The sequence below is a fragment of the Montipora capricornis genome, chromosome 3 (genome assembly GCF_036669925.1).
Source record: "Montipora capricornis isolate CH-2021 chromosome 3, ASM3666992v2, whole genome shotgun sequence".
In the NCBI taxonomy this organism is placed as follows: domain Eukaryota; kingdom Metazoa; phylum Cnidaria; class Anthozoa; order Scleractinia; family Acroporidae; genus Montipora; species Montipora capricornis.
The window spans coordinates 32463909-32478908 of NC_090885.1; the positions used below are offsets into that span (position 1 = coordinate 32463909).

The 15000-nt window shown below is 36.1% G+C and overlaps 2 protein-coding genes across 6 annotated transcripts in view; one reads left to right on the forward strand and one right to left on the reverse strand.

The window, feature by feature from the left end:
- The window catches only part of LOC138042932 (scavenger receptor cysteine-rich type 1 protein M160-like), a 355331-nt gene that overhangs the window by 307081 nt on the left and 33250 nt on the right, over positions 1 to 15000 (reverse strand). Inside the window, exon 3 of the mRNA XM_068888993.1 lies at positions 13730 to 14071. Coding sequence (XP_068745094.1) covers positions 13730 to 14071 — 342 coding nt within the window. The remainder of the gene's footprint in view (positions 1 to 13729; positions 14072 to 15000) is intronic.
- The window catches only part of LOC138042934 (dual specificity mitogen-activated protein kinase kinase 5-like), a 316165-nt gene that overhangs the window by 101526 nt on the left and 199639 nt on the right, over positions 1 to 15000 (forward strand). The window lies entirely within an intron of this gene.

Here is a 15000-nt window from a genome sequence, read left to right on the forward strand (position 1 = left end):
TTTATAATTAATACAAAACGAAAACTTGGTCTCGGTTTTAAGTCAAAAAACGTAAAAAGCCGTCGAGGGAAAAAGCGAGTTGGCAGCAACAATTGGCTAATAAATTACACAAACCAATCAAACGAAAATTCACTCGGCGGCGCGTTATTGCAAATCATATCGATGAGATATGGGCTGCAGACCTTGTTGAAATGCAGCAATTTAGTAAATGGAATAAAGGTAACAAGTATCTTCTGATGGTAATTGATGTATTCTCTAAATACGGCTGGATTTCCCCATTGAAAAATAAACAAGGTGAAACGGTCACTTACTATTTAAAACATTATTCAAAGAAGGCCGAAAACCACAATATGTATGGGCTGATAAAGGCTCAGAGTTCTACAACAAAAACAATCTAACATTATACTCAACAGAAAATGAAGAAAAATCTAGTGTTGTTGAAAGATGGAATAGAACAATTAAATCCATAATGTGGAAGCAGTTCACCGTTCAAGGTAATACACAGCATAATCCCTAAAATATCGAAACAGTATAATAACACCAAACACAATTCAATAAAAAATGACAACTGTAGAAGCTAGTAAAAAAGAAAAATGAAGGAACTGTATATTTTCATTTGTATGGTGATACGGAGCCTTTATCATAAAAACCAAAATTTAAGTTTGTGATAAAGTCCGAATATCAATGTACAAAAGAAAAACTTTTTACAAAGGATACACTCCAAACTGGACCCAAAGAGATATTCACAGTTGATAAAATACAATACAGTAAACCATTTACTTTTAATTTAAATAATCTTAATGATGAAGAAATAACAGAATCATTCTGTGAAGCTGAATTATTGAAAGCTAAACAGGAAGTATTCAGAACCGATAAAGTAATTCCGAAAGATTACAAGAAAAAACAAGCGTTAGTAAAATGGAAAGGATATAGTTATGATTCCAATAGCTAGATACCAATTAAGGATTTGAACGATATTTAGTCAGAAACCCATAAGGGTTGAAACGTGTAACGGCCTCTTGTGTGCTGGGAAACAAGCTTCTGAATATTCAATTTGCTAAGTACCATATTGGAACAACAAGAGCGAGGGGTTTCCAAATATGGTACTTAGCACTGAAACATTCAACCAATCACTTCGCATTGAATATTCGAAAGCTGTGAACGCGCGTTACACGTTTCAACTCTTATGGGTTTCTGATATAGTCTAATTATATGTGTCTTAAAAGAAGCTTTTGATTTTATAATAAACATTGGTAAAAAGGTACAAATTCGTTTATTGCAAAGAATTTTTGATGATGGTTAAAGGTTCAAAGTGCGCCCATAAAAGCATTGTATCTTCATATTTGTCTGATTCGATGAAAAAGTACATTGAGCTTTTAACAAGTTTTGGCAGATCTTGAAATAGATTTAAACACACTAACGAAAAATATTTAAAAGCATATAGTGTAAGTAATATTAATATGGAAAATAATACTTTAAATAAACGTGGAAGACCTATCAAATATTTCACTGAAGAAGAAAAAAAACAGGCAATAACAAAATCTAAAAGCAAATATATGTGAAATAAGGAATGGTATTGTGACATTTGTAAGACAGGTAGGAATTATATGCTAGCCGGAAAACCCTGTCATTTAAATACAAAAAAGAAAATGAATGCAATCACTGTATTGCAAATGGATTAGTATATTTTCTTTTTATAATTCAAATGGTTCATTAATTTAGACCATTCGAATGAGCATGTTTAAAGACATTTGAGTGTAAACCATTAAAAAAAATCTATAGTATTATATACATATATATATATAAACGAAAATTGATATTAAATTTTTAGAAGGTTACAAAAGCGTGTTGACTCGGGACGATAATAGCATATCATTTGCAGTTATCTCTAAAATTGCCAATAGAAAAACATATGTCGGAAACTGAATACGAAATACACGATGTTCTAAAAGATATTACTTAAAAAAGGCATGGTAAAATTGCTGTTAACTATAGGATACGATACAGAATACAAGGCCCTAAATGCACAGAATATATGAGTATTTTTTGGAAGCACTTGTCTTGACCCATCCAGTTTTGTGTTCCGCAGGGCTCAATTCTAGGACCACTTCTTTTTGTTTTATACATAAATGATCTGCCCCAGTGTTTAGAAAACTGCTCTATTAATATGTATGCGGATAATACTGTATTAAATTTTACGAGCCTCTGTTCTTCGGAGATAAATAAGGTAGTGCAGGACGACTTTAATCGAGTTGCAAAATGGATAGAATGTAACAAGCTTATTCTAAATCACAGTAAAACTAAAACAATGCTTTTTGGAAGCCGGCAAAATCTTGCGAAATCACCACATTTTTGTATACAGCTACATGGAGGGATCTTAGAAAAGGTACCTAAATTTAGTTATCTAGGTGTCTTTTTGGACGAAACACTCTCTTGGAAAGATCACGTTGAGTATGTGAGTAGCAAAGTCAGAAGTCGGCTCTTATCTCGTATACGAGCATGCCTCACGCTGGAAGCTTCTAAACAAGTTTATACCTGACTCGTGCAACCGTTATTTGACTATGCGGATGCTGCTTGGGGTGAAATCTAAGAATAATGTTTCAAATAGCTACAGCGTCTACAAAAAAGTGCAGATCCAAATATACTTCGAAGAAAAACTACAAATAATGCTTTCCACTTGCTAAATTGGCTATAAGTTAAGCCTGTGGAAGGAAACTACACATGTGTAGTTTAGTTTTTAAGTGTTTAAATAACTTGATACCGAAGTATTTAACTGAGTATTTCATAAGAAACAAGGCTTTCCATGACTATGGAACTAGAAGAAGTAACGACCTGAAACCACCCAACCCTAAGACCAATATGGGAAAGAGAACCTTTAAGTATGCGGGGACTATTCATTTTAATTTTTTACCTGCTCATATTTAAACTGCCCCGTCTTTTAGTAATTTAAAAGTTTGCTAATTAAGCATTATTATTCGTAATTTTTATTTCCTATAAATTATGCACTGATCACTATATTGATAGATTTTAGCTTTTATTTTGGATTTTTAAATTGTATTTAATTAAATTGTACTTAGGAGCTTAGGAGTTTTTAGGGTGTTAATAATTTTCGACCATTTTAAATTGTAAATTCCTTTATTTCCCCCCTATGAATACCAGCCTCGTAGCTGAATGGGCTACCCTGCCTAAATAAAGTTACTTACTTACTTACTTACTTACCAGGCATGATGAAATAGACGACAAAAAAAGCATTAAAAAAACAGATAAACAAAGCAAAATCTGTTACATTAGGCAACACCTATCTAATAGAGTACCAAAAATAATTATCACCTTTCGTCAAAAAACATTAAAAACAAAACGAGACAAATGATTATAAGGATTTTGAAATTGAGAAAAAGCACAGATCAAAAAACGTAGCGTACATGTTCGTTGATAATGATGATGATGAAACGTATGAATTCGATGATAAAATTAACAATAAATGTAAAAAATCTTAAAGATAACATTAAAAAAAATAATCAGAGGAAAAGCAATAACAATCAAATCGGCTTATTTGAACAGCAAAACCTTCACAATTGTAAATTACGACGACACCAGTGATGGGTTACAATTATCACAACAACATATAACAAACACAATAGCTCAATGGATCTCAGAGGGATCTGGTTGGACTATCGAATCAGTTGATAACCATTATATAAACACAACTAAAAATCAGAACAATATCCGAATAAACGTTTTCAGTTATCCTTTGTACATCTCAGAAAGAAAAGTGCAAACATCACATGAGCCTGTTGTTAATACCAGAAGGTAAAAACAAACATATACGTTCTCATAAAAGACTTCAATAAATTTATGTACAATCAAACCAAGCATCAGCATAGAAAACATTTCTGTATGTATTGTTTCAGTGTTTCAGTAGTGAAAAAGTGTTAATCACCCATAAAGAAAATTGTATGATTATTAATGCTGAACAAGCTATTAATGTCTGATAAAAATAATTATTTATTGAAATTCAATGAGCAATTACCTGTACCATTCCTTATTTATGCTGATTTCGAAGCAATAACAGAGAAGGTGCACCCATAATTCTTTGCGAATAACCGTGCGCATTCCAAGAACATGGCGAATTTTGTTGTTTCTATCTACGATAATAGAGATAGACAGGTACGATGCTGTTTTACTCTAAAACGAGCACGGTGACCTAAATTTTTTATTCCATAATTTTGGTGTACATATTATCCCCTTTAAAACAAAAACAAAAACAAAAAATCGCAGGGAAAAAAGATACAGCTAAAAACGTACACAAAGCCCCTTACCCAGGGATGTAAATTATGATCTTGAAAATAACGACTCGAGAAACGTTTTGAGTCGACGTCGTTTTAAGTTGAGTGATTTTTCCATAAACTATATAAGACAGTGTTCCATATGCTCTAGACTTTCTACCTATCAGGTGTTTTTTCAAGTGTTACATTTGCTCCCATACCTCTCGGGCTGGGGAGCAAATGTCTGGTGATGGATGTTTCTTGTAGCTAATATTCAACTCGCTCCACTGTGGTTGCCTCGGTAGCTCAGTGGTTAGAGCACCTTTCATGAGATCGGGGTGTCGTGGGTTCGGCTCTCGCTCGGGACATCTGATTTTTCCGGCATTTGTTCTGTTCATATAGATAGGCATATCAGAGTTGTTTAAAATAATACAAATTAGATCTTTGCCACTGTTTTACGTCGCCTGGACTGTCTGGGGACGCCATGAATCAGATGACCAATATAAAATTAGAACTAATGACAAACATTGATATGTTTCAATTCATTGAAAAGGGTATGAGAGGCGGAATAAGCTATATAGCCAATCGTTATGGAAAAGGAAATATATAAATACATGAAAAATTACGACGAAAAGGCCCCTTCGAAGTATATTATGTATTTAGGCGCTAATAATCTTTACGGTTGGGCTATGAGTCAGTATTTACCAACTGGCGGTTTCAAATGGTTAACAGAAAAACAGATTAACAACATCAACTTAGCCAGCTATAAAGAGGACAGTAAAAAGGAATGATATTAGAGGTAGATCTAGAGTATCTCTAAAAGCTGCATGATCTTCATAATGATCATCCATTAGCAGCTGAAAGAAAGGTTATCATCATATCGTGAAATAATAAAACGAAAATACAATATCACAATCGGTCAGGTTAATAAACTGATTCTCAATTTATCCAACAAAGAAAAGTATGTACTACATTACAGAAACTTATTATTCACAGACACAGACTCAATGACTTATCAAATTGAGACTGAAGATGTATACCAAAACTTTTGAAATGATAAAGACAAATTTGACAACGGTGATTACCCTGAAAACTCACCATATTTTGACAAGACAAACAAGAAAGTAAATTCAAAGACGAAGCCGAAGGTATTCCTATCACTGAGTTCATTGGCTTGAGAAGTAAAATGTATTCTTACATAAAATATAACGACAAAGGCAGAAAAGACTACAAAAGAATTAAAAAGAACGTTATTAAACAAGGAACAAATATATCACGCAATGAAAAAAGCGATCAGAAGTCAAAATCATCAATTCGGAAGCTACGAGCTTAATTGACAAAGTGTCGTTATTTTGCTTCGACGATAAAAGGTATATCCATAAAAACGGTATGAACAGCTTCACATATGTACACTATAAAATCTGAAGATGTGACGTAACGCCACAGCTGTGGCTCTCATTATAACGCAGAATATTGAAATCATTATGTTAAATTCAAATAAAAGACAGTTAATATATTCAAGATTTATGAAGTCACCGCACAACTGTGCAAGTCTAAACAATCTGGATGACAAAGTTTACGTACAAATTTTACACACAAAACTAACCTATTAGTATGAATTTATGACATCATTTTCGTGGGGAAATCCCCCATTCTTTATTTTCGAGGATGTCATGCTATGGTGATTCTTTAATGTTCAATTTGATTATGCAAATATTCAAACGCATTTTTATTTTCGAAAATTTGAGAGTAAACAGAAGAATAGATTTTTTTAGCTAATTGAATGAAAATCAAAATACGTTTAGGTAACGCATTAATGTTAATGATATAGTTACATTATTTTAAATCAATTTGTAGCAATTTTTATTACTTTTACAATAATAGATATAGTTTTCCAAAAAAAATAATAAAACATATAGTTTTCCAAAAATTGTAAACATGTAGTTGCCATAAAATTAAATCATCAAATGACAAGTAGTAACGCATTTGACTCGTTAAAACCATTTTTCTGAATCACCATATAGAATCATCACAATCGCCGTTTAAAAGGGCTCACTCCATCGCTTTGCTACACAAAGCTCTTTCCGCCGTTGTTCGCCAAAATTGCGCGCCTCTCGCCTCCCCGGCTCGACGAAAAACTTTATAAATTTGTTTTTACTTTATTTTTTGTTTATTCGTCTGCGCTGCCGCTCGCTAAATTTGATGCGAAAAACCATGTGAATGGAACTTAAGATTGAATTATCAAATCATTTGATATGGTAAGTAGTATTGGAGTTGGCTTTTGCTACGAGATCAGTTTGCAAACTGATCTAGTAGCGCCAACTCTTATACTATTAAGAATCACTGAAGTCAAATTAAAATCTCACGTTGACATCTGTAATGAATTACCATTTCGTGAATAGAAAAGCGCCCAAACACGTATTTTTTTGCAAACCATTGTTGTGAAAATAAAAGAACAAACTGGAAAAACAATGATATTGAGAAGGTAAACTGCCAATACACCAAAAGGAAACTGTTTGAATAAATTTAGAAGAAGGATTGCTCCATCTGTTGACATGGGACAGTGCCTCAATTTGCTATCGCCTTTTATGTCTAAAGTGAGAGGAGCCAGCATTCCTGGGTTAGAACAAGGATAGCGAAGAATAGGACAAAACTAACGTGGTCTAAGTACATTTCAGGGAAGCTGCAATAAAAAGGACAAAGAAGAATCTTGAGAGCAGAAGCGCCCCTTCCGTAGACCTAATAACACCAGAAGTGCTCAAGGTCGAGCTCCAAATTACAACGGACAGAGTGAAAGAGCTGTTAGATAAAATATGAAGATGTAAAAATTCCCACCTAAAAGGAAGTGTCTCATTATCAGGATACCAAAAGAGGGGAAACTAAAACTGAGAGTGCGAACTGGCTGGTGACTCCACGGGCAGAGGTAACTTGAGCTTATTCGCTGAGAGATTGACTCTAGGCTCCTAAAGTAGGTAGCTGGCGTTAGATAAGGGAGAAGGAAAGAGAAGAAAACCTCGTCCTCGTGTTGAAAAATACTTCAACTCCTTCACTGTGCTTACTCGTGAAATATTTTTCAACACTCGAGGAGAAATTTCGTATCTCCGTGCGGCCATTTAATATCATCTTATTTATCCTCTTTCCAGCAGGGTATATTACCAATTGCAATCGCAAAACGAATATAAACATAATTATAGTTGTTGAATACTGTATATTAAAACGCAATTGATATGCAACACCTTCTCTCATAGTGTGTATACCAAGAAAAACAAGTGACAAGTGGAATATTTCACGCTTCACCATTACAAAGCCTTGTCCACGATCTTGACAACATTTTTAAAACCAGATAATTGTTAATTATATATTCTTATACTTTAAGAAAAAAAGAGTTTTTCAACTAAAAGCTAATATTCATGGTACAAAGTCAATATCAAAAAATCAAATTATTCTAGTTGAAGGCTTGTAAAATTCGTACTGAGTTTGAAATTCTGAGACCAAGTAATAGTGAAGAAAATTTAAAATCTCTCCTCGGAAAGGTTTCTTGATTATAAAGAATTGCAAAAATTTGGACCGAGTTTGAAATATAAAAAACCTCAGAAACATGATGTCTGAAGTTAACGTGTCGTGATTCTTTTTCAGAGAAAAAAAAAGAGAAAAAAAAAGAAAAACACATTCAAACCTGCGCTGCTACACCTGCAAGTGTCGATGACCTTATATAACGAACTATTTTAGATTCTCGCTGTAGACCGATTGACTGCTCTTTCCTTTAAAACGTTTTGGGTGAAAGGTCCACTGGCGATTGTCGCATGTGCGCCTAAGGTTGTGTTTGTTGCTGGAGAATGTTCAATCTTTCGACAGCCTTTACTCCATATACTTTGCTGTCGAGCCTTGTTTTATCAGTAACGTCGCCCCAGTTCACTATTATAATGCTCTTGGCAACTTATGCCGAAGTAAAAGATGTTATTATGCCAAAACTGTTATTATGCCAAACAAGAATGTTCAATCTTTCGACAGCCTTTCCTCCATATACTTTGCTGTCGAGCCTTGTTTTATCAGTAACGTCGCCCCAGTTCACTATCATAATGCTCTTGGCAACTTATGCCGAAGTAAAAGATGTTATTATGCCAAAACTCTGAGAGTTATGGTTTCCGAAAAAGACACGGTTGAACAATTCCACCATGTTTTCAACTGAACATGCACTAGGAGCCTTTGTTTTAAGGCTTCTTACTGTCGCCTCACGAATTCATACTGTTTTTGTCTCAAATACCGCTCAAGTGAATTTCTTAACCCCGCGAAAGAGTCAAGTTTATGGGGCTCTCCAGGTCCCTGCCGAAAGTAAACTCCAGAATGATGGGAGAAATTTTGGATTTCAGACTTTTTTCCTCTGTACAAGGTAGTTCTTTATTGAAATTGACAACCTGCTGATATCGATCTCAAAATTAACCCGAGGCAGAAAGTTCGCTTAAACATGGATCAAACACTTGAAATACACTGGAAATGTCAGCGCGTACTAAATTTCTGCAGGGATAAGATCGCAGTGCAAGATGGAAAGGTTGAGTGTAATACCATCTAATATAACCATGGTTCATATGGGATAGAAATCTAGCACTTCACATTACAGTCTATTCAGTTAACTATGTTTATAATATAAGTGCTACAAGTCCAACGTTTGTATAAACGTAACCTTTCCTTGTACTTGTACATGTTCACTGCCGTGACTTTAACATCTTCAGTTCCCACGGCCTGGGGTGCAGGGTTGGCGCAGTGGTGAGAGCACTCGCCTCCCACCAATGTGGCCCGGGTTCGATTCCCAGACTCGGCGTCATATGTGGGTTGAGTTTGTTGGTTCTCTACTCTGCACCGAGTGGTTTTCTCCGGGTACTCCGGTTTCCCCTCTCCTCAAAAACCAACCTTTGACTTGATTTGTGTTTAATTGTTAATTTTAGTTTACGGTGTCCCCAGTTAGTGCTCCAAGGCTAGAAAGACTAGACACTTAAATAAAGTTCCTTTCCTTTCCTTTCCCGTCTGACCTTGTAGCTCAGTCGGTAGAACGGCGGAGATCTAACCCGAAGGTCGTGGGTTCAATTCCCATCCTGGTGAGAGTTTTTCTCTGTCCTTGTGTGAGCCCATTTCCATCAGTAGGGCTAATGCTCACATGGTTCATATGGGATAGAAATCTAGCACTTCACATTACACTCTATTCAGTTAACACCGTCTAATTTATACCGGTTACCTCTGTGTTCTGATTGGTTGTATTTCTATGGTATAGCAGAAAAAAGCACTAAAGACTCTTTGGCTTGGCACAGATAGGTACCTAGACGCGTTATGCATTTCAATCCTAACCTTCCTTAACAAATGAAGATAATCAACAATTACTCCATGGTAACGTGTTGTATATGAGATGGTATATGGTCTACAAGGTTCGTGATAACCATTCCCGTGTGCGCGATGGAATAACTTATAAAATTTCATTAAAATCTTAACGGTCAAAATCTTAGAAAAAGACCGAAAATTGTCTTAAGTTTAAACTAGATGCTTCTGTGAAGCATACACTGGGTTGCCTGTGGCACGTGCTACAGAAAATCAGAAGGCACTGAATTGTGTGGTATTGAAATACAGCATTCCAGTCTCTGAAGAATAACAAATAAAAGAGAAGCGAGAAACATTGGCTTCTGGGCTGACATGTTGATAATTTTCAAGTTTCCTCACAACTTCTTTTCACCACAAGTGTGCCCTCTGAGCATCTGAAAGCTTTGCAATACTAAACTTCACTGAAGTCAAGCCCTGTTTCGCGCGGTTAGTGTTAGGATGGGAGACCAAAACAATAAACCCCTCATAAAAAACAGAAACATCTGACCGAAAATACTATTAACGCTAACAAATGCGAACTCAGCAAGGTACAGATTCTGTTAGCTTGCTTTATGCAAAACAAATATTGATGAAAAAGCAAATAACTAAATATTGATACACAGTTTTCAGAAAGAGCAGAAGGAAGTTTCCGGGACGGTCGATCGAGAATAAAATATTTACGACATGAAAACAACATTAATTTTGAACCGTGAATATAGAATATAAAAAGTTACGATCAGCGACAAACATTTTGGGAGATTTTTGCTACGTTCAAGTAAATTGCAAAATCGAAAGTGACATGGCCGGAATACAGCGGGCGCCGTGATTAAGTTACCGCGGCATGTTTACTCGCCAAACAGCGAAGCAGTCATACCAGAAGTCATACCAGAAGTCATACCAGCTGAGGCCCTTTGGCTCATAGGTCCTCACACGTTCGTACGACGAAACAGATCCTTTTTTGAGGTTAAAAACCTGGCGACCGGCCTATTAATTAATCATTTGTCAGAAAGAAGAAATTCCTGTCCTCTTTAAAAAAAATTGACACGCATTGCTTACGTGTGGTAGTGAAGTAACACAGCGATTTATTCCATAATGTCAACTGAGCTGTGTGTTGTCTTCCAGGAGATTCAAGTTGTCCTTGCGTAATATGTAGCTCTAACAGTGCACGATATTGTTTTGGTATTGTCTATCATTGTAGTGAAATGGTAGAAGTCTTGGGTAAATAGCCTGAGAAGACATGTGGTTACTAGCAAAGTACTGAGCCGAGAAAGATTGAAGAAAATAAATGGGAAGTGAAAAACATTGTCTTCTGGGATGACATGTTGACAGTTGTCTTTGCGTAATATGTAGGTCTAACAGTACACGATATTGTTTTGGAATTGTCTATCATTGTAGCGCCATGGTAGAAGTCTTAGATAAATAGCCCCTTGAGAAGACATGTGGTTACTAGCAAAGTACTGAAACCAGAGAGACTGAAGAAAATAAAAGGGAATCGAGAAACATTGGCTTCTGGGCTGACATGTTGATCATGCAACTTCTTTCCACCACAAGTGTACGCGTGCACTGACAGCATCTGACAGCTTTGTAAACAAAAGTTGAAAGCTGAAGTTATTGCTCGGCGGGGTTGGTATCTGGATGGGCGACCTAAGAAATATACCACTCAGTAACAGAAGCATAGGACCGAAAATTCTATTTTAATGCTATCAAATGCGAACCAAGCAAGATACAGATTTTGTTAGCTTGCTTTATGCAAAACAAATATTGATGTAAAAGTAAATAAATATGGATACACAATTTTTAAGAAGAGCAGAAGGAAGTTTCAGGATGGTCGATCGAGCATAAAATATTTTACCATCGGTAACAAAATCTACGGCATGAAAACAACATTAATTTTGAACCACAAATATAAAAAGTTACCATCAGCGAAAAACAGTTTGGGAGATTTTAGTTGTTTTGTTGTAATTGTACAAGTTTGGCTGCACCGAGTAAATCGCACATCGAATTCAGCGGGCGCAGTGATCAAGTTACCGCGTTATTTTACCGCTCCATGTTTACTCGCGAAACAGTGAAGCATCTGTGTCAAATGATGCCAAGCTACCGGGTTTTTGTGTTTGTTAGTTTTCTTTTTCTTTCGATTGTTATAAATTTTGACAAGAAATGTGCGAATTCAACACAAAGATCACAATCGCCCCCCGCTCAGAGGTTGACCATCGTTTCTGGAAATTCCAAAATTTACTCTCCAAGACAAGGTTATTTATCACCAGGTAAATCCATCGTTTTGGTAATAGCAGCTACTTTATTATTCATCAGCGTCACAATCTTTTGCCGATTTTGGGGGTCACTTCGTTGAAACTCAAGCACGCTTCCAACAGACCTGTTTATTTTCGTGACTTATGCGTTACCACAAAAACTCTCCCCGTATCACATTTCAACACATGTATGCAAATTTGCTAAGCTCGAAAATTACACATGATAAATTTACAAAAGCTAGAAATTTCACAGAAATATTTTCCAGCGAAACATTTATTGAAACAAGCAACATATTTGCTGTAAGAGGCAATAAACCCTTCCTATTTCAGTTTCGTGCGTGCAAGCGAACAAACACAAAGCATAGGCAATTAAATAAATTTCTGACAGTTGACATTCAACCCTTTTCGAAAGAACCTTGACCGTAAATAATAAAGCACAAAAGAGACAACAAGCTTTCCTTCAAGTAATTTTTCACTGTCACATTTCCAAATATTTTACACCTTTGCAGAGTTGAGTACAAAATACCGGTAAATTTAAATTGTCAGACAACTAAGATGCGACTTGAGTAAACACTGTGATGCATTCTTGTTGGCGTTCGATTCCTTCAATGTTAATTTCTTAAATCATACTACTTAGTAACTATGGTTAAATCCATAAAAAAATTGCTATTTGATTTCCGTGTTTTATATAATACCAAGTTAGTAAAATATTAGAAACAAAGCTCACTTGATATCCAAAGGCGAAAAATGAAATTGTTGTCGAAGACCATTACTCGTCTCTTAAAATCCAGATATTTATTTTTCAGCGCTGACTTGCTCATCCAATTGACGATCCATTCTTGAGCTCCATGAGGGTATATTTTGTTTAAAGATCCACTAAAACGCCATTCACGTCAATGACTTATTAGTGAAATTTCCAATTGTTATACCGGAAGACTGTGCAGAGTTGAGAACAGGTAAATACAAATCTGACAAATAGCGAGACAACTGAGATAACAGATCCACTATATGGATTCCTTCTCTGTCTTTGTTGAACCCATACTGAGTTACCAGAGAACTGTTAATTTGGTTTGAGTGTTGTACAAAACACCACACTTGGCAAAATTTTAGGAAGACAGCTCACTTTGATTACGGCTCGACGGGCGACAGATTGTTGTCGAAGTCCATTACTCGTCGCTTCTAACATTCGACCACCTGTCTTGTTCAGTATCCAATTCGCTTGCCATTATTGAGCTTCATAAGGGTACATTTTGTTCAAAGATCCACTAAAACGCCATTCGCGTTACACGACTTTCGACGCCATTGCCGGTTAAGTTAATCGTTCTACTGTGTCCACCAGAGAAATCTACGCATTTCCCACTACCCTCTCGATCCTAAGAAAATACGCGTAGAAGGCTCTATGCGCAAAGACACCACTTAGCAGGGGAGTGACAGGAAGGACTTTTACCGACACGGAAAAAAAGAAAAAAAAAAAGAAAACGAAAAATAAAAAAACGACGAAATTAAAGACAGATTCCGACTGGGTTGGCAACCCAGTAAAAAGGCCAGAGAAATCAGTTTCCATATACAGTCATACGGCATACGAACTGATAAGCGAAAATGAGTGCGCTCATCAGAATGTTAGAAACGCAGTACCTGAGATTAAACATTTAACAGCAAATAATAGCCTGTGCAGGATTTCATTGTGAAGTTAATAAACTGTGTGATTATTTTTAGGATTCCAATGATTTAAGAATATCTTTTTAGTATTCTAGGTGGACACCAAAAGAGAGTACCATACCTTCTTCCAATTCAATGGACAATTGTCGCTTTAATGCTACCTTACGACACTCTAGCATGCTTTCTAAATTATTAAACTGTTATCTTTACCTGTATCAGCCATTTCATTTGTGCAGTGAACACTCATGCAGCTAACAACTGTAGAAGTATGGAACTCTAGACCACATTGATTTAAGGATGTTTCGCTTCCGCTACAGCGTAAGTTTGTAAACCAGGGTAGAATTAGTACGTCATTGTCGGAGCAAAAAAGGCCAACCCCTGACCACGAGGCCGCCGCATATCCAAGCTGCCTACAGACCACATTCATGGCGGTCGTCTTGTTTGAACTCGAGCTCGAGCTCCAAGGATATATGGATCCCCATTTCCCATCAAAATGGACTTCGACTCGTCCCATGTTTGGTAAGTGGGATCCTTTAAGCCGTAGATTCAACTCTAAGGAGAGACAAGGAAAAAACTCAAAAACAAAAAGAATAACGCTTGGGGCAAATTTAGCACTGAACTTTCCCTTTGCAAAACGATGATTGTCCATCATGATTTATTCGACTGGTCTGGTGATTATGGAGTGGTGAGCTCACTGTATCAAACCCAGCCGATAGGTTAAGACTTCACTCCTTACCGAAATACTACTGCGTTTCTCAAGGTAGGTAGGTAGGGAAGTAGGTAAGTAACTGCGAGGGATCCAGGGTAGTTCGGGTTATTCCAGAAATCACTCAAAAAGTTTCAAGATTGTGCGATTTACCAAACTGAAATTAAATTAAAGAAACACGAGAAAACGTCTCATCTCATTATTCTATCAACCACAGGCTACCCGTCCAAGCGTTTTGGAATCGCATAAAACCAGCCTCTGGTCGCGAGTTGCCATATTGTATTTATTTTGTTTTTCCTGAGTTTAAAGCCACGTGCAGCATGGGCTAGCAAAGATTGAGAGAACTTATTGTGTTTTTTCCTCGTTTAAGTGCATTTATATACTGATTAAATAAAATAATTATTCTTTATAAGAAAAATGAAGTAAAACCTTTACAAAATGTCATCTACAGTTGGCTATTGATCTGAGTGAAGTATTTAAAGTGAAGAATTTACGTCTTCCACAAGCGAAGTTAGAACTTAAAAAGGACAATTTTACACTTGTCTAAAAGTAACAGAAATGTCATGTCCCAAGATAATATAATTCAGGAAAATATAATTTGACGTGAGTAGAGACTTCCAAAATGAATTTCACCTCGGTGAAAAAACCTTTATTTCACTCATCGCTTCGCGCTTTACATTGAAATATTCTTTTTTGTCTTAACTCATTAGTAAATTCCCCCCCCCCCCCCCCCCAATACGCCGAAGGAATTTTGCATATTTTTAAACTTTGAGTT